Below are 20,081 nucleotides of genomic sequence, written 5' to 3' on the forward strand. Positions count from 1 at the left end.
GGTAAGATCAGTATCAACTAAGAAAACAGTAACTTTTTCTAGAAAATAACAAACCTGTCAATATTTTGCTCAATATGTTTTTTATGCTTCCTTTGTACCAGTGGGTCCCTAAGGGTCTGTGGATGGAAAAACTTAAAAATTCCACATCATGTCAACTGTATATACCAGGGTCCCAAAATTTGGCACTTTTTTTGAAAAAGGTATAAAACCTACAAAAAGGTTAAAAAACAGATGCTTTTTTGAATCAAATAAGCTGATATTTACCTTGCAAAACTGGCAACTTGCAAAAAGAAATGAATATAAGCACTGTTCTAATCAAAAAGTAAGCAATATGGTTGCAAAGTTGTGGCTCTGCAACTTCCAACATTAAACAAAATACCAACAAATCATGCATTCACTAAGAATGTTCTTACCAAATGCATCAACAACCACTTCCAAAATAACAAAAAAATATAACACCAATTTTATAAAAACACTGTTATGTCGGAGATGAATCGCTGCTGCTTTCGGAGTCATTTTTAGGTTTGTCTTTAAATTCAAATTGAAGGTGTTTCAGATAAGGTGACTTGCTCAGTTCACGGACCTTATCGTAGCGCCCTTCTATGTCTAATTTCTTCATTTCCCGTAACAGTTGTGCCTCTTTAATGCTGGGGTAAGCTACATAGTAACTTGCCAGTAACCCACAGCCACCAGCTACAAGCATACGCAGTGTATGGGCGAATTCTTGACTTAGCATTTGTGATTAATGCCCTGGAAAAGAACAAAGAATTGTTAACAACAGTTTTATGGCTACAACTGTGCGCTGAATGTCTTAAGAACAATACTTTGTTACAAACCATTAAGTATTATATCCTAACACTGCAAGGGTTTGCAATATGTGGCCTGTGGGCCCAATTTAACCCATTAAATATAGGTTGTACAGGTTGCAGAGATGTTTGGATTTTAAATAAGGCATGGCCAACTTCTTGAATTTAACAGCCAAGTAACATTTGAACATATACAAAACGTTGTCGCAATACTTAACCTAACTGAAATATAAAAAACAGTGGCTGTCAAAACTGTCAATCCTACAGAATGACAAGGTGGCCACCCCTGCCCTATTCGATTGATCACAAAATAGAGAATCAATTTTCAAGTTGTAAATTTATGATTGGGTTAGTCAGCCTTTAATATGTTACGTCGTTTAATCAAAACCGAGTGTATCATGTCGCATATTACTAATGTTTTTAAGCAAAAAATGGAAATAAAGTTATCATCCATTCTAGAAATCCTAAATGCGCAGTTCGGATTGGAATCGATTATAATGCAACCTTTTCTAAATAAAATAAAACATAAGTTTGATACTAAACAAACTTAATCAGCGAATTTTCTTGCTCAAAAAACAAACAATCTAGTAAGTTTTTTTGGCTTTCTTGAAAATCGGAAATCCCCCAAACCAAACACTAATAGAAAACATAAATATATATTTTCTAAGTGTGTTGAGGGCATAAACTTTAAAGCAGCAAAAAGTTTCAATATAGTTTAGATTCCGGCGATGAAATGTGCAATATCAAACGGATTAAGAATGAGGCACAAATATTGATTTGAGCAACGAGGTTGTGAGAAACTTTTTTCACGGGCTTCGAACAGAAGCCGCCGACGGGGACGAATCCCGATCAGGTTCTTTATGTTTGCATATTGATAAGGCATGCTTGCAGTGGCGTAGGCAGCCGAAAATTTTGGAAGGGGCCCAAATCATATGTTGTCCAGTACCGATTTTTGCTAACGCTCGGCGTAAAGGCCATGTTTGCATAAATATATAAAAAGCATGGATTTTGTCTAACGACTTGGCGAAAACAGTCATCTTTGGTAAGTTATATATTCCTTTGACAGTTAAGAGACGAAACTACACTAAATTCAAGTTTCTTAATATACAACTTTAAAAATTTGGGAGGGGCCATGGCCCCTTTAACCCCTTCCTGGCTACGCCACTGCATGCTTGTGTTTAGCACAGTTTGAAAACCCACAAACGAAAGCGTGGACACAAAATAAAAATGGAATCATTTTCAGGTTCAGATTATAACGGTATGTCTGCACTAGGCCTATCTGCAGTAGGCCTACTAAAAAAAATCTTTCGATGCTTTATCCCTTGTCCCGCATACCTTAATGCGTTTATCGAGCGGACGGTCGCACCTCCCAAACACAAAGTGTGACGCTGACAGGCGGTCTCCGACAGCCGCTGTTACCAGCGAAGTTCAGTGTTAAATCCAATGCGCCGAAGGTGGCGACTTGTACTTCGGTACCAAGTCGTCTTTACCGATGACGCCAGAAAACGAACAGCCGAGTGCCCGCTAGACGGTCGTGGGAAGACGATGTCTAGTTGCAGTGATGGCTTTGCGTTGCGCGTGGGTAAGCGCTTGCCCGCGCAATTGCGACATTCCATCGCTTCGTTACCACCTTACGTCGCTGGACGTACTTTTGTTTCCATGCATTCGCTCACGTGACAAAACGTTGTCTGTACGAACAATTGCAGCACATTCTCACAATCCTCAAACAGAAGTTGGTTTGCAGCATTTAAAATGGACATTTTTTCCTGTTCAATAAGCTTTGGGAGGTGAAATCTTGCTGATTCGGAACTCGACACGTCACTGCTTAGCGGGTGCTTCAGTACACAAGGTTTTCGTTGCACAAGTACCATGCTACGGACCAGCTCCGCTCCCTTGGGCGAAGGAGGGCGCAGTGCTGGGGCTAAGTGCTCCAGCATTGCTCCCCCTCTCTTCCTCAAGAAGCCGCCTAGCGGGATGCTTTTGCTCCCGCTGTGGATGGCTACTGTGAGTGGGCTTGGTATAAAAGAGCCGTGTGCCCTATTTTCATTTGTCTCATTTATTGATCACCTCTAGCTACGTAAAAATACTACTTCCCCGAGTTTTTTTAGGGGGCTGCTCCCAATTTTATTTAGCAGCGAATTTTGTGGTAGCAGCGCAAGTGGAACGACAAAAAGTGGTCTCGCCGTGTATAAAACTATACGTCATAGTTAGTAACTTACAGAGTATTACATGAAAAACTTTTGTGGCTTTTGTGCTTACATGTTGGTAAACAAAAAAGTTGTTCAAGGCGTACAATGTCATCATTGTTTTGGAGCAAATACAGGACTTAACATTGCCTTAAGGCGAGACTCCGGATCGTAGTACGCGGACGGTGTGAGTTCATACGGCAACGATTCAGTTAAACTCAAACTATTCTCACTTTTCCGACAAAAAAAGACAAACGAGACAAATCTCTTGTCAACGCAGCAGTTTTCAAACAAGATCTGACACAACTTGACGCCACAATTGGCGACAGAAATACTCTCGCGGTATCTCATAGATTTGTGGAAACCTATAACCAGATCACAAAGAAAACCTACTCCATATTCAGCATAAAACACACTTTCAGTTAATTTTGCAAAGCCCAAAGCCTCTTTTGCGCAGATGATAAGTTCAGTAGTCTGTGATTCCGGAAGCTCTCGAATTTTTCGTTGGTATTCAGTTAGGTGTGAAACTGTTTTTCTCTGGTTAGTAGTTGCGCCAGTAACGGTCAATTTCAATTTAGGAACAACCGTTTCCGCGTTTGTTGGAAACCGTTTGTCTGCACTGTTAACACACTCCTCTCGAAAACATTTCGATTTGATAAACCGTATATAATCCGTGGTTAAGTCCAAATCATCGTCAAGATGCATTTTTCTTCTCTCCGATAAAAGTTGGTCGCAAATATCTATTGCTTTCTTGTTTCTTCCCATTCTGTTGTGGTAAAGTGCGTTAAAACTCAATGAATCTGCATCAGTTAGACTTGATGATACACGGCGAAAATATTTCAAAGATTTTTTTAAACGACCGATGCTTTCAAAGCAAACTCCCATAAAAAAGTATATTTCATCGCAAAAAGTCTCTTTACACCGTCCATCGTAGCAAGCAAAGTTTAATTTTCTGTTCCACTTTAGGGCCAGCTTGTATTTCTTCAAATTAAGCAACGCGAACGCATAGGTATTCACGCAACCAGCGTTTAAGCTTGATATTCCGTAGTCTTTGTGTGCGGTTTGATATCGCCTGTAATTTGCTACCACTGTTTCATGTTGTTCAAGCACAATCAAGCTCTGCAAACAGTACATCAGCAATATGATTCGGTTATGCGGGTCATTCTGAAACTCGAGTACATTTTGCAGCTGCAGAAATTTTTTTTCACAAATGAGTGCATTCTGAAGTATGATGCTACAGTAACTTTAAGTTTTTCATCCACGCCGAACCGGACAAACGAGGGAATGTCTTTTACATCGTCGATCTCCGAAAATAGACCTTGAAATTGTCTTGCGACGACATAACTATCCACTATAGCTCCTTCACCAATAAAAGTGGACAGTTGTCGCATATTTTGACTTTTTTCTCCAAACTCATCAGCAGCAAAAATGTCTTTTTGGCCATCGTTGAGCAGACTTACTCGAAGACGAATTTCGCACGCAACGGCAAGTGAAAAATTTATTTGATCTCTATCAATCTGTGAAAATACGCCTCTTTTCCATAACTCATTGACAATGTCGAAACATACTACTGCTTGTAACTGATACAAACGTCAAAGCGCCAAGACAGATAACGTTGGAGTTCTATAGATAGACCGTTTAATGTCAAACATTTTTTCATTAAAATCGTTTTGCAGAATGCAGTTCTGAATATCACTTTTCAAAAGGTTCCAAGAGTCATTGGTAAGAGGTGATGCTCTGTTTAACACTGTCGTCTGGAAATGTTGGTACAAATCAGTACTTCCATGTATATAACATGTTTTTGTTAACATATCGGCCAAATGATATCCATTCTTTAAATCCTCTTCTGTGTCCAAGTACTTTACCATCTCACTGACTGGTTTGATCAGCTCGACTGTTGTTTCCCAATGGATTCTTACTAGCTTGCGGAGCAAATCCATCAGGGCGAATTCCACATCTAGTGTGTGCATCATAAAACCAGTTTTCCTCATCATTTAAAGGATTATTTAGGCATGGAATAGCCAAGAAGCGAAGTACAGTTTCCCCTAGGCGAACTAAAATGACTTCAAACAATGTTGCAAACCATCGGAAATATTCCAGAATGTGTTCATAGTTTGGATACTGTTGAATTCCATCTTCCAGCACAATAATGCTTTCAAAATCAGAATATGGAGTTATTTCTTTTCTGGCTATTGAACCCATTCCTATCAAAGCAAACTGACAAGGTACGGGCTCCCCCATTATGTGAACGGTGTAGTTTGCAATGCGGTTCATTAGGTATTTATATGTAACTGTAACATAAGCCTGTATTTCTCGCACTTCTGAAATTCTTTGTATTCTTTCTTTATTTAGTACTTCGGCATGCTGGAAGTCATCTAACATTGGTTTCAACTTTAGAACTTTATCTTGAGTAACTTTCCGATACTGTTGAATCTCACACTTTATTTCAGCAACAGCCTTGTCTATCAGTTCTGTATTTGGTTGTTTGCATTTAGCCAGAGTCATAATATGTTTACACACGTCGTCTAGATCCTCAGTGACTTGATTCTCATTAAAAGGATGACGTAGAGCAGCCGACGTCATCAAAGCAACACTTTGAATGAGACTGATCTTATCTGGACTTTTCTCTTTGTACACAAGCCCCAACTGATGCAAAGTTTTTGCTGATTCTTTTGGTTTGATTTCTTCTCCATATGAGCACTGCTGTTTTAACTTTTGTACCAAGGTTTTTTCTCGAGAATTAGCCATGATTTGACTGTCAAAAGCTTCACTTAAAGTCAACATAAACTATGTAACTTCACATCCAATTGATTTATTTTCCTGTTACTGTACAGTTTACCTTCGCAAAAAGCGATGAAGCGCCCGTTTACAGCTCAAGTTTCAGCTTGGCAAAGCCTACACCAGGCGTTGGTAACCTTTAGAGTTTAGAACGTTGGCAACTGCGTGTCAACTTACTTTTTTGTCAAAAAAGCATTGGCTTCGCCTTCCAACATTTTGTGTAAAAGTTATTAGTGCCATCAGATTTGAAATGTATTATTGGATTGTAGTTTCCACTAAACGCAGCAAAACTAAAGTATACTTTACAAATGGGAAGGATCATTTGAAGTGCGACAGGCTAAAGTTTAAATAATGAAATAACTGACAAATCGTGGCTCAAACTTTCTCAACAGCTGGTATGTTTACCTAACAAGATTTATTTAAAACAATATTATTACCATAACCTTATACACTAATCATTGTGTAATATTGTGCCACTGCCATAATTATTTTTAGTCACACTTTACACTTAATGTAAAAACAAAGTATACGCGAACAGGTTTCATGCCAGGTACAAAGCGAACATCGTACAACACCTCCTGGTAGTACGCGAGTAAAAAGATGAATTGTTCTTTGTATTATACAGTATTTGTATACTTCCGTCAAATCGCGCATTAGAAAACTTTGGAACCAACATGGACAGCGCAGTTTAAACGTCCCCTGCACAGCACCAAACGTGGTACTTTCCCAGACATTGTTTTGACAAGGGGTAAAACCCTAATGCGTGCCGCAAAGAACAGGAACTGGTTGATCGAGACTTAACTTTCGCCACAATTTGGCTGCGCAACTTATCATACAGTCAGTGTGGTTATGTAGACCAAGGAACAACATACCATTGTGACTTTAGTTAAATGAACGAGATAAATAATGTAATTACAGAAAAAGTTACTTTCAATCAAGTTTTAGTTATGCGGCATCAGAGGAAAAATTGACAATGAACAGTCTATATTTTTATACTGGGCTTTTTCCCATATTACCAACAACTTCAAATGTTCTTGAGATTGCCAATAAAGGAAGGAAACTGTTGCCATATTATGATTGTAAAGCGACACCAAAAAGCAAGCAGTTGTATATGACGGTCACCACGCATACCACCATGGGTTCGAAAGAGGAAAAAAACATAAAGATATCGAGAAGACTACACATGTCAGTGGTTCTTAACAAAGTGTAAAACAGGTCTAAAAACAGAAGGCGTTGACATAAACTGTCATTTTTCCGAATCTAGATCAGTTTATATTCCTAGTGTACATAAATGCTACCGATCTGCTTTGAATTATTATTATTAGCCCAATTTATTTAACATTCTAAAGCAGTGGTTTTCAACCTGGTATTCGCAGATGCAGAATAAAAGAGTTTACAATTATAATAAGTAGTCGTTACATTGTCACAAGAAAGATAAGAACCATTGATCACTGACCCAAAATTATACCGTCGTAACAAACTGTCGCATTACAAACATGTTTTGACCGTTTTTTTTATGCAGGGTGTATTTTATAAAGACCAATACAAATCATGGCTACTACCCGAGAAACTAAGCTGGTAGAAATGTTAAAGCGACAATGCTTACATGGAAGGGAAATCAATCCAAAAGAATCAGCAAAAACTTTGCATCAGTTGGGACTTGTGTACAAAGAGAAAAGTCCAGATAAGATCAGTCTCATTCAAAGTGTTGCTTTAATGACGTCGGCTGCTCTACGTCAGCCTGATAATGTGAATGACGTCACTAAAGATCTTGATGACGTGTGTGTGCATATGATGGCTCTAGCTAAATCCAAACAAACGAATGCGGAACTGATAAGCAAAACTATTGCCGAAATGAAAAACAAAATTGATCTATTTCGCAAAAACACAAAAAGTAAGGTTGAAAAACTAAAACCAATATCTGACGACATGGAAGGAGATCTACTTTTGGAAGAAAGAAGACACAGAGTTGAAGAAGTGCGAGATATACAGAACTATGTTACTGAAGCATACAAAGATATAATGAGTCATATTGCTAACTCTACTGTTCAAATAATGGGTAACCCACCTTGCAAATTTGCTTTGATAGGAATGGGTTCATTAGCCAGAAAAGAAATAACTCCATATTCTGATCTTGAAAGCATTATTGTTTTAGAAGAAGGAATTCAACAACGTCCAAACAATGAACACATTCTGGATTACTTCCAATGGTTTGCAACGTTGTTTCAAGTTATTTTAGTTCGTATAGGAGAAACAATTCTTCGCTTCTTGGCTATTCCATGTCTCAACAACCCTTTGAATAAAGAAGACAACTGGTTTTATGATGCATACACTCCATGCGGAATTTGTCCTGATGGATTTGCACCACAAGCGAGTAAAAACCCATTGGGAAGACAAACAAAGACACAGAACAAGCCGTGGACAACTGAGCTGATCAAACCAGTCAGTGAGATGGTGAAGTACTTGGATACTGAAGAAGATTTAAAAAACGGATATCATTTAGCAGATATGTTGACCAAAACCTGTTTTGTCTACGGAAATGCTGAATTGTATAAACAATTCGAGTCACAAGTCTCAGCAGCAATAAATAAATCACCAAACAATACTGAAAGGATTTGGAAAGAATTAGACGCTGACCTTCAAACGTTTGACTTCGAAAAATTCTTCAACAGTGTTGATTTTGACATTAAACGGGTCATCTACAGAACATCGACGTTGTTCGTACAAGCCCTTGGACGTTTGTACCAATCACAAGCAGTTGGGTGTTTTGATGTTGTTGAAGATTTGTATAGGAGAAGTGTGATATCCAACTTTGACAAGGAGCAGTTGCAGTTCTCACTTGCCATTGCGTGTGAAATTCGTCTTCGCGTTTGTTTGAATGAACGAAGTCAAAACGATATCACAGTTGCAGGAAACTCAGTAGAAAAACCTGGAAAACTTCACCAATACTCGGAGTCATTTGGGGAAGAAGCTATAGTTGATTGTCATAATATCGCATGGGCTTTGGAATTATGGCTCGATCGATGCTTTAAATCTAAACAAGTTCCCCTTCAGTGTCAGCTACCGGTGACGCAGATGGCAAAAATGTTGGCCGCTATGAAGCTAGAGATGCATTCGTGTGTAGAAAAGATATTCGTGCAACGAATTTCTATTTTAGAATCAGAAGAAAGGGAGTACCTAGTCTGGTATACTGCCATATCCTTGTGGTGCTTGGAAAAGTCTGGAAAGTACAATGACGTACTCGCACGGTACAAAAAGTATCAATACGTAATACGGAAATGTAAAGACATAGGAATCGCCACGCATTGCATACACGCCTATGCAAACGCACTGGTGCAATTAAAAAAATATAAGCAAGCTTTGAAGATTCTGAAAAAGATTCATTTTCGTCTATTTAGCGGCCAATGTACGTACGACACAATTGATTCGATATATCTTCAAATTGGGATGTGCTATGAGGCGATGGGACGTAACAAAAAAGCTTCGAAGTATTTCGATCGAGCCCAAAACAAAACATGCGAACCCAACTATTTCAGTACATCAATGAACTTAGCTGAACAATTCAATTCTTTGGAAAGGTTTAGAGAATCAGTAGAAACTTGCGAAAAATTGTTATTAGCCAGAAGAAAATTACATCTTGATGAAGACAATGATGTAACTTCTCAAATGATTTTGTTGATGAAAAGTGACAGTTTACAAGGACGTTCCAGGAACTATTTAAAAGGTATGGCAAAGTTCTCTGCGAAGGAGTTAAGGGTATTGCGATATGCTGAGGAACATCTCTCTCAATATAAACGATGTCTCGCCAATCTTAATTTCGACAATTCTGTTATTCATGCCAAAAAAGGTCTGAATTTCGCATTTCAAACAAATAGCAAAGGACTACAAACGGCAATTCACCTCATATTCTATGTGTCCTACAGTCTTTACCAATTGGGGAGACTATTTGACAGTTGTTTAGCCGCTGCCAAAGGTATAAAATTATGCCTGAACCTTTACGAAAACTGCTCCGACAAAGTACTTTTTGCGATGCTTGTTCAGCATTTTCAGGCGTGCGAGCGGGATTTGAACCGCGAACCCTCTTATCCGTACTTGTGTACCCCTTCGATGTTTTTTGACCCAACGACACGCAGTTCCCAATTGCGACAATTTAAAAATGTGGAATCAAAGTTGTGAAAACATCCACAGTTAATTATGTATTGAGCAATGTATTGAGTCATACAACAGTCTCACTCCGTCCAGCAATAAGGCGTGTTATTTCTACCTCACTGACAAACTGTAGTGACATATACGGGGGATAAACTATTTTTATTAAAAACAATATTGCTAAGCTTATGTACAGTGTACATATTATATTATGAATACAGTGTACGTATTCCAAAGTTTTCACTGCCCAAGTTCTCAAGTCTCAGACATTTTTTTATCAAGCTGCTTTTTTCGTCCGTATAGTGTTCGTAAGCATTTATTGATAAAAGTAAAACGACCAAACAAATTTTTTTTTTGATGAAGTTGAATTTCATATTTTTACTGTTTACTTGTGGCATTGTTGCACTTAATGATGTTTTTTTAAATAACGTGTTCATTCCCCGCGACTTTTTCCTTACTTGAAAATTCGAATTTGATTTTAAGTAACAGTATTGAAAGGTAAAACTTAAAAACACTTCTTAGCAATACCCATTAGTTCATAACTGCAAGAAAAAATCTAAAAAATCTAAGAATCTTCCAACCCGTGAATAAAACGAGTAAAACATGGGAAAACGAAACGTTTTTGTAAGTAACATCACCAATTCTCCGCCAAACGACCATTCATTTTCGTCTTTCCCCAATTGTTTGTTTTCATACAATTGATATCCAGGAAATTATCAGGAAGTCGTCAGTGGCGAACATTTCGTAATACAGTGTTTTTAGGCTGCACTGGGTTAAATGGCAAAGTAGAAAGGTAAAACAACAAATTAAACCATGTAGTTTTTGTATTCACAGCACAACTAAACGCCGCGATCGACCTATTGATCAACAGACCTATTTACCTACTTGTGTTATTGTTTTGATCGAGGCTAGGTAAAGAGCTTCGTTGTATTCCCCATTCAAAGGAACGTTAAAAGAAGTTATTGTGAGAGAAACGTCCCCAACCGTGTACCCTTTGTGTGACTTACGCCGTTCAAAACTCATCAATTGTAGCCGAAAGAATGGAGTGTTGAATATAAATACCAAAATGCTTTGCACTTAACCGAACTTAATTTTGGATGTTTCCAAACTAATACGTAATTTTTTATTAGCAAAGTGATATTGTTGTATACGTAATGGCAATTAATTAGTTTTATAAAAACTATCGGCATATTTTCTTGGTATCACGAATGGAAACGTGCTGTCACTAAACGAATGCGGGGGATAAGACCCACCCGTTTCCTCGATAACAAAAGCGAGTAAGACGATCAGCATATACAAAGCATATGTTAGTTGTAGCCACAGCAGCGTGCAGAATAATAAGGAAGCAAATTATCAGTCTTAGCGTGAATTGTTGTGTTTTACAAAGGTTAAAGCTGAACTACAATGCAAATGCAAGATTTTTACGCAAATAAATAGATTATGGCCACTGAGGCGAAGAAAAGATTCGCCATACTAATTGGATTTGCTATTTTCTTCTTTATTGTTAATCAGGTAGAAATCAACCCAAAGACAAGGTTACCAAGGTAAGCCTTGTAAAACATTATGCAATATGTGTATACCATTGCAGAAACATCTGAATTCAGTGTAAATGCTTTATGCTATTACAACTTAAATTCTTTTTTCGAAGTTACCTCGTGTTAATGTATTGTGTACCGAAATATACAAGCATGCTTTGCTACTAAATTTCTTCATAAATGCACATGCTTAGTGTAATACAAGAAAGGCTAACAAACACAGCAGAGTTATAATCTCGGGCCTGTTCATTTTTTTATGCTGTAGAGAAGCTACATCAGCAACGCCGGTACACAAAGTACTGCCAAACGTTAGCACAACACCATATATGCAGCAAAATACAACGACAAACGATACTACCTACGAAAGAACTCCGTTTAAATACCTCATACAACCGAGTTTCAACTCCAACTATGGTTGCAACTTGGAAAAATGCCTTAAAGGCAAAGGTATGTATTTGTAAGGTTTAGTTTTTCTGAAAAGCTAAAGACGTACATTGAATATTATGTTATCAATAGAAATTCGTTGGAAAATGACAATCTTTATCAAGTCAGCTGCGGCCAACTTTCAACGGCGCGATTTTCTCCGTCGCACGTGGGCGTCCTTGCGCTACATTGCCGGTGGTCGGATTGAAACAGTTTTTGTTTGCGGGAGTACAGAAGGAAGCAGTTACTTGCTACTGACAGAGGAAAGCAAACGCAATGGTGACATACTGCAGTTCGAGGGCCCTGACGACTACAGGTACTCCCACTGTATGCCTTAAAAACTAACCATACTAGCCAAAGCAACACCAAAGGCGAAAGTATAACAGCTGCAACAGCACAGTTGAATCAGTGTAGAGCTTAACAGCTTAACGTTAATATCGATTTCGCCAAATATAACATGGCTTAATTAGTCCTAATCAGGAAATAATTCAAGTCATAAAATAATAAAAAGAACATAAAATAACGCCAGAGTTAGACACCAAAGGATGCGCCCTAGCTTGAAAAAAGCTTAATGCAAGGCCAATTTGCAAATTCATTTTGCAAACACCATGGTGTTAACAGTAGGTGGACATACTTTTGACTATTTCCACGTTGAAACATAACGCCCAGTTGACCTTACAAAAGTCAAACAATTGTAAGGCACGAAAAATGGCAACCGCTTATGTGTAAGTTGGACTATATATGTCTCATGACAAAATTAATAAGTGACGATATCATATACTTTGTTTTGATAGCAACATCGCCCTGAAGACGTTGGCAGGAATGCAGTGGGCGGCGGATAATTTGTCACCGACTGACCTTTATTCGTCGGGCGATGACGATTTTTTAATCAATGTCGGTCAGTTGCAAGACGTGGTTGACAAAGCGGCGGCATCAGTAAAGAAACAAAACTGGCCCGAATTTCCCATACTTTGTGTATACAACACACTACAGCACGCGAGTCCGTACAGGGACATAAAGGGAATTTACAACAAGTGGTATATCACAACTGAGGAATACAAATGGCCTTTCTACCCACGGGCCTGTTTTGGGGGGTTCTATACAACGAGCGTGAGTGTGGTGGCGCAGCTGTATGAACAGTCAAGGACGGAACCCCATCTACGCGTTGACGACGTTTGGATAACCGGAATCTTGCGAATGAAAATTGGGATGCCTGAGGATATGGTGATGGAGAGTAAAGCGAAAATCGCTCAGCATTTGGTGGGTTATAAAAAAAAGACGGCCAAAACGAGACGCGACTTCTTATGGAAGGATTGGGAAAAAATTACGCGAACTTTTAGACAAAAAGTCAAATGTTTTTGTTGATATTTCTTATGGTGCATTAAACGTGTCGATCTATTTTGCATTGAAAGCTGGTGTTGTGCTAATTAATTTAGCACTTTGTCGTAAAACAAATATGCAATGCGCGTGCTGGAGGAAATGTTATCATTTCAGAAAATAAACAGGTTTAATACCAATTCGCACACACGAATAGCCAATTAAAAGTTCAACCAATCCAGGTGTCGTTTTGGTGACTGCTTGCGTTGACACATATGTTTTACTTTAGTTTTTACACAAACCTCACAAGGTTTTGTGTAAGCAGAAAGTTAGAAGTAAAGCAAGTGCGAGCTCGTACCACCCACGTAAAACGTGAAAAAACATTGTCAAATTCCGATAAAACACATATCCGTTATACTCCCACATACCTAAATGACGTCCAAATAAAAGGAAAAGCAGTCAACGACCTTTCTCTTGCATTATGACGCAGATTTGTGTGGGACCTGTTCGTCAGAAATCACCTGTCACAAAAACGGAAATCGTTAATATACAGGTTATGTGCGGCACACAGTTTTACACTGGAATAATTCAATTTCAGTGTATGACTTGCAAGACAGGGCGTTTTAACTAATTGCGGCTAGGTATATTTACATAATGATTCAGGTTTTTCTATGGTAAGTATACGGATATAAAAACACATTTATGATTAATGTGTCTACACTTACTCTGCAGGGTTTTGAAGGTAGTAAGTACGGCTATAACAAAACAATTGTTTAGAGTACGATTCTTTTGAAACTAATGAGTACGGTATGATAAAACAATTGATATCATTGTTATTCATTTGTACTTAGGGTTTTGAAACTAGTAAATGTGCTATAATAAACAAATGCTATCAGTATTGTTCATTTGTTCGCAGGGTTTTGAAACTAGTAAGTTCGGTTATGATAAACATTTGATATCAATATTATTCATTTGCAAGTTTTAGAAAACAGACTATGTTTCGTTAAAGTCTAACAATCAAAAATGCGGGTATGGAGATGTAGATGGAAACGAAATCAAGTTTCATTCGTCTCAAGTTTTTCGATCATATCTTTGCTTCTATACATTTGGCTACTGTGGGACACTGACAAACGCCAACTGTAAGTAAACACCGACAATGTTGTTGTTAACTGTCACATCCGTTTTACCCGTTTCCGGATAATAATTACAGTGCAATAGCGTTGTCAACTATAGTTATTAAAATATAGGACCGTTCGCCATTGCTGCTGCTGTTTAAACTTTTGTTAAAGTTTCGAATTCGAATAACAAGAAAATCACAAATAAAAAACTAGTGTCAACTATGCTTGAAAACGCTCATAGCCAAAAGTTTGTTGTCTAACGTTGTGGGCCTATACTTTGCCTTCCGTAAACAATTTACCAATTAAAAGCATATGTAGTCATGGGGATTTATGTAAAGTTAAATGTATCCCTAAAGCTAACATTTGGAGCCCATTGTCAGTCACGATTTTTTACGTTTATTGTGTATTATTTCGCGGATGGTCACAACATTAGGAAAACCACTTCTTCCTTAAAAAGAAACTAAAAGTAGGTATATATGTATGCTGGACATGTTTATTGCAGGGATTATCAGCATGGGAGCGTTCATGCAGAAAAACGATAACAGCACACTATAGCAGTTAAACTATGGAACGCCGGACTTGCGGTTCAGAAAGGCAACATTCACATGCGGTTCAGTGCAGCCAAGTTAGAACATATAATTTCCATGCGGTTTGTCGTTTGTCATTGCGCCATACGACTTAAAACAACGACAGGAGCGTATCCGCTACTTGTGCAATATGAACTGAGGACACATCAGGCGATGTATGCCATCCGAAAGTCGAATATTACGCACCGTTGTCGGCTGCTGATTCTACACATGCCATTTTCATTTTTTGGCAGGCAGTTGCTCTGTTGGTAAAGCGCCAGTCCTGGAGATAAGCTCCTGACGTGTTTTCAAATGCTACCGTTTCTACTGCGTTTTTGCCTACGCGTTACTGCACACAAACGCTTTAATCGGTAACACGTCCGTTGTTGTCATGCGCTAACCGTTGTTTTTTTTTTCAACATCAAGTTTTGCTTCAAGCAACACCAACTTCGACAAAGATTTTTAGCGCAAACCACTGTAGGTTTTACACAGCTTGCGGTACAGTTCAATCTACCGACAAAATCATTTTTTGCGTTTTCAACATATATATTTCGAAACCTTACCCAAAGTGGGCTACACCACGTTTCCATTGTTATAACCCGCCCTGAGAACACGAGTTATCTAAAAATGGAACTATACGCTTTGTTTTAGGGCTGCTTGTAACCTTGAGGAACGTCTTCTACGATTTATGTCACCCACTCGACCAACGGTCTTGGTTCTCAGTAAAACGTCATTTGAATTTACAAAAACACCAAACATTTCGAATGTTACTTGTTCTGGCCTAAATGAGTGTCTCAAAAAACAAGGTTGGTACTTAAATGAAAACAAACAAACAAACAAATAATTGAGTCATTTTGAAGATGAAACAATTGTTTGACTCTATGTACGTACAAAACGACTGTAGTGAATAATATAGTAATGTTAATGGATGTTGTACAATAACATGTTTTAAAAATACCTCAGACGACAGTTGGGAGTCAGTAAACACCCAGATTATGGGACTACAAGGATAATGTGAAACATGCTCATACATATATCTAACATGATAAACTTCTAATTTACAGACGTAAAGTGGCGATTGGTTGCTATTGTGAAGTCTCCACCAGGAAACTTTCAACGCAGAAATAAAATCAGAAATTCGTGGGGTTCGCTGCGTTTCATGTACGAAGGTAGATTGGACGTCGTGTTTCTGATGGGGAAAGAGCGTTCTGATGAATCCAAACGATTACAGAAGGAACATGATTTAAACGAAGATCTGCTGCAATTTAATAATGACGATGCGGTTAAGTAAGTACGTTATGCTTAAAAAAGGGTTGAGTCAAACTGGTGGGTTTCAAGCTTACTTTGCCTGTGTATTACTATAGTAAGTAAGTGTAACGGTGTACATACATAAGGTCGGGTTCGGGCGCGTCCTAATATTACTTCTAATTGCGAAAACGTTGCTGGGATTTCGTTGTTACCGCACCGACGGCAGTTTTCTTAATTCCAATTCCGTGGACTCAAATAAAGCCATGAGTTCATAACAATGGAGTTGAGTCCATAAACTGTTATGCGGAGGCACAAAATGATCTGAGACCTAAAATGGTGATGAGCTCCCCCAAAAAATAATACTCTTGTTTCAGAAATGTGCCTGTGAAGTCGCTGGCAGAACTACAGTGGGCATCTGCCAATCTTGACGACCACCGCTTTATTCTCTCCACTCATGACAACGTCAAACTGAACCCAATCGAATTACTAAACTACACCAAAGCTACAATGCACAAAATGCGGAAAAACAAATGGCCTGAATTCCCATTGGTGTGCCCGTACAACCAACTTAAGACATTGCGCGTAAGCAGAAACAAATCAAGCGACTGGTACGCCGCTGTGGAACATTTCCAATGGTTGTTTTATCCACCCGCATGCACTGGTGGCACGTATTTGATCAGTGCAGGTGTGGCAAAACTACTTTACACAGAATCACGCAACATTTTAAGCGTAAGAAAAGGCAACATTTATGTCACAGGACTGCTGCGACGGCAAATTGGCATGCCAGACAAAATGATGCTAGAAGCACCAGAGAATGTAATTTTGGATTCTGAGGTGTATACAACCCCCACAAACACATCAAGAAAGTTCAACAAGTTTTGGGCTCAAACTTTGGGGTTACTAAGCAAAGTACCTCAATGCATATGTAATCCAAACGATGTTTTAAACAAAGAAGATGTTTTGGGGAAGGGTTAGTTGACTCGTCAGGACATTTGACTCTATAACCATGTTTTTTTCTGTTCAATAATGGAACTGTAATGATAAAGTGACTATGCAAATAAAACTGAACTTGACTTAGTTCAGGGGTCGGCAACCCCAGGCATGTGTGGAAAGGTTCATGCAACAACAAACGATTTGTGTGTTTAAAGTACTAATTTAACAGTTACATTGCTTGTTTTCAGTTGTTTATCAGTCAATTTCAATATTCCTAAAATCTCGACAACACACACAAATCTGTCTGCCTTCCCTTTACTATTGATATCAGCTGGCACAAACCACTATCACTCAGCAAAATTTTGGCATGCATAGTCATTACCACATGGAAGCAACAGGTAAATTAGCATGAGTCACAAAAGAGGAAAAATGCTGTTTCAAACTGTATGTTTTGATGTGTTTCTCACTTTTTCTTCACTAATACTGCATTGGTAATAAACATCATATTTTTGTATTAGTAAGTTCTGTACATTCAGATTTATATACCTATTTTATATACTGCAAGTATAAAACTAACATAAACCTAATCCAAAACAAGAAATGCAATGTTTTTAGTCAAGTTTTAGGGACAATGTATTATTTGACTATCATCCAAATATATTTGGGCTCCCAAATCTGAAAATGTAAACACATTTCAATGCAGTTTTCAGATTTTAAACCCATAAAGATATTAATACATCATAAGTACACAGTGTAGAAGTTGTTTTAACAAACACACACAAAAAACATGCACACTTCCACAAAAGTTTCTTGGCCACAAACAAGGAATTTTCCCTTTTTTGCCCATACCAACAACCAACAACATATGATACCAGTGATTTCTAACCTTGGTTGACGAATTCCTCTCTTAACAATTCAAAACATTTTAATTCCTCCCCCAAAAGAATAGATGGCAGATGCTTAACCATACAAAAAAGATTTAAAATTAGATCTTTTGTCAACTTCATAGGTTATATTTCCAGAACTGAGGTGTGTATTTACTTCCGGTTTGGAACCACTGTATTATACCATCAAAAACAAACCTTTGTAGTCCATAGATTACTCATCGACATTGTGGTCCATGGATTATGCTTTGTTGTTTCTGTATTTGTATCAACTCTCTGTGTTGCTGTGGAGATCCTAGATTTAAGCACATAAACAACCAAATTTACACTTGCATCACCAAGAGAATATTTACATTGACAGTTAGAAGTTAAATACATATTTTCATTTCACAACACACATATGCTGGTGTGGTATGCAACACAACATAGCTTTTGTGTATCCCACAGACCTTTGAACGAATAAATAAATTATGCAGCTAAATGTATTTTCATGTATTTTGTTTGGAAAATATTTTAGCTAATCTGGGTCATTTTTTAATGATCATCACACCAATTATGTTAACATTATTTCAGAAATATTGTTACAAGCTATTGCCATAATAATATCAACCAATGTGGAAATTACTGATGGTAACAATAAATTGATGAAAGTTGTACATTGTCAACAAAACATCAGCCAAAATATCCCGATTATTTCATCAGCAGAGGTAGGTAACCATTTAAATGGAATTAGTTTGAATGTACGACTATGTATTTAGTTTTATTTAAACGAAAGTAAAGCACTATAAGCACGAAAGGTATACCTTTCTGCTTTCTTTAAATGTTTTGAAGTTGTCTTCAAGTTCCCAACGTCACATGCCCATCCATTTGTATTCTCGTTGTGTAGGTGTCTTTATCTTTTTTTCTTCTTTTCTTTCAATCAGCATGCTTCAACTAAATCCAATTATTTACGGCATTTTCTCATAACTTCAAAATAAAAAAGTTCCTAAAGTTTTCTGCAAAACAAAAATTTGTTGATAAATTTGCCGCCAAAAATCTTCACAATGGTTCAGCCATTCTGACTGCTCAACAGCGGAAACTTATCCTCGGTTTATTGCACAAACGTTGATTGTTGTTTAAAGAAAAATAATTAAAAATAGCTAATTTAGGATAGAACATGCTAATTTTACCAACCTTAGGCAAAAATAATATTTTTTTATCTCTCGTCACACTTGGATTTATATTCGGCATGGTCTACTGGTTTTGTCACACGTGATTGACTACACAAGTGTTGTTAGTTGCAATGGTGGGATTCCAAAATAAACCGCGACAGTCTGACCTCATGAACGTCAGGCAATGGCTGTTTTTTTCTTTATTTGCGTTGCAAGTAATTGGATAATATAAGGGAGTTTTTCCAAGTGTATTAAATTGGATTTTTTCTGGCAGGTTTTTTTTACCTAAATTGGCCATCGTTAAATTAGTAGAAGATTTCATGCAGATGCAAACAGAAAGTGTTTTCACTGGAATGCAAATAGAAAGTAAACAATTGCATAGGGTAACTTGCAGTTTTACAGCGCTAACTTGCAGTTGAGGCTGTAAAGTAAAAACAGATGTATTTATTGCGGTTATGACTAAAACAGTATTTGACTTAATCCTAAATTTAAAAACATTTTTAGTTGCAATGCACAAAACTGAAAAAAAATTGTTTATGCAATTTAATAAAAGGATAAAAGAATACAGAAAGTTAGATGTTTGTATGGTGAGGTAGGGTTTGAACAAAATGACATCCAAAATCCGGCAAGTGGGATTGGTAACTGCTGGTTGTCAGCCATGGAATAACAACATGGTGTCGGGTTGTGGACCCACATTTGCTTATTGTGCAACATTAGCTGTCTACATATATCAGGTTTGACTTAGCTTTATGGTTTGAAATTTTAGTAATGTTCTTGTTGTCTTTGTGTGGAATTCTCGGAACACACTTATGTTATAGTTACCATATTGTTTAAATTGTTTTTACTGTATAAATGTCTCTGTTTACAATATGTTTTGAAAATGTAAACAACATGTTTAAAGGGTCACGTCTGTATTTTATAGCTACCAGGATTCTGTGCAAAAGAAATACACTAATTATTGGAACATGCAATAACCTTGACTATCCTAAT

At 37.7% G+C, this 20,081-nt stretch overlaps 3 protein-coding genes and 1 long non-coding RNA gene across 5 annotated transcripts in view; 3 read left to right on the forward strand and 1 right to left on the reverse strand.

The window, feature by feature from the left end:
• Nucleotides 1-298: 298 nt before the first annotated feature.
• On the reverse strand, nucleotides 299-18,931 carry LOC145202687 (uncharacterized). 2 transcript variants are annotated; one of them, XR_013853321.1, is made up of 5 exons: nucleotides 18,744-18,931; nucleotides 18,139-18,235; nucleotides 17,943-18,015; nucleotides 13,620-13,712; nucleotides 299-750 (listed from the first exon to the last, which is right to left on the reverse strand). It is a non-coding gene; the product is annotated as an uncharacterized LOC145202687 (long non-coding RNA). The 2 variants fall into 2 exon arrangements; XR_013853322.1 differs by lacking the exon at nucleotides 17,943-18,015.
• LOC145202686 (beta-1,4-mannosylglycolipid beta-1,3-N-acetylglucosaminyltransferase brn-like) lies at nucleotides 11,288-13,397 on the forward strand. The gene is made up of 4 exons (XM_080075714.1): nucleotides 11,288-11,460; nucleotides 11,717-11,898; nucleotides 11,968-12,190; nucleotides 12,669-13,397. Exons 1-4 carry the CDS (start codon nucleotides 11,357-11,359, stop codon nucleotides 13,237-13,239), a joined length of 1,080 nt encoding a protein of 359 aa, XP_079931840.1. The 5' UTR covers nucleotides 11,288-11,356; the 3' UTR covers nucleotides 13,240-13,397.
• On the forward strand, nucleotides 14,214-17,256 carry LOC145202685 (lactosylceramide 1,3-N-acetyl-beta-D-glucosaminyltransferase A-like). Its single transcript, XM_080075713.1, has 4 exons — nucleotides 14,214-14,330; nucleotides 15,527-15,681; nucleotides 15,940-16,162; nucleotides 16,498-17,256. The coding sequence occupies exons 1-4, from the start codon at nucleotides 14,215-14,217 to the stop codon at nucleotides 17,096-17,098; spliced, it is 1,095 nt and encodes a 364-aa protein (XP_079931839.1). The 5' UTR covers nucleotide 14,214; the 3' UTR covers nucleotides 17,099-17,256.
• A 655-nt stretch (nucleotides 18,932-19,586) lies between the features above and the next one.
• The window catches only part of LOC145237052 (WD repeat-containing protein 17-like), a 30,593-nt gene continuing 30,098 nt past the window's right edge, over nucleotides 19,587-20,081 (forward strand). The window contains exon 1 of the mRNA XM_080099765.1: nucleotides 19,587-19,825. Within this exon, the coding sequence (XP_079955891.1) occupies nucleotides 19,700-19,825 (126 nt within the window). The 5' untranslated portion in view covers nucleotides 19,587-19,699. The remainder of the gene's footprint in view (nucleotides 19,826-20,081) is intronic.

Source organism: Phallusia mammillata, chromosome 7 (genome assembly GCF_965637545.1).
Source record: "Phallusia mammillata chromosome 7, kaPhaMamm4.hap1.1, whole genome shotgun sequence".
In the NCBI taxonomy this organism is placed as follows: Eukaryota; Metazoa; Chordata; class Ascidiacea; order Phlebobranchia; family Ascidiidae; genus Phallusia; species Phallusia mammillata.

What these genes read in the sequence shown, in the direction of transcription:
- LOC145202686 (XM_080075714.1), top strand. Translation starts at nt 11,357, where the DNA reads ATGGCCACTGAGGCGAAGAAAAGATTCGCCATACTAATTGGATTTGCT. An exon ending in CCAAAGACAAGGTTACCAAG is followed by an intron (nt 11,461 to 11,716) that starts GTAAGCCTTGTA and finishes TTTATGCTGTAG; the next exon opens with AGAAGCTACATCAGCAACGC. An exon ending in AAAATGCCTTAAAGGCAAAG is followed by an intron (nt 11,899 to 11,967) that starts GTATGTATTTGT and finishes TGTTATCAATAG; the next exon opens with AAATTCGTTGGAAAATGACA.
- LOC145202685 (XM_080075713.1), top strand. Translation starts at nt 14,215, where the DNA reads ATGCGGGTATGGAGATGTAGATGGAAACGAAATCAAGTTTCATTCGTC. An exon ending in GACACTGACAAACGCCAACT is followed by an intron (nt 14,331 to 15,526) that starts GTAAGTAAACAC and finishes GCTTTGTTTTAG; the next exon opens with GGCTGCTTGTAACCTTGAGG. An exon ending in TGAGTGTCTCAAAAAACAAG is followed by an intron (nt 15,682 to 15,939) that starts GTTGGTACTTAA and finishes TCTAATTTACAG; the next exon opens with ACGTAAAGTGGCGATTGGTT.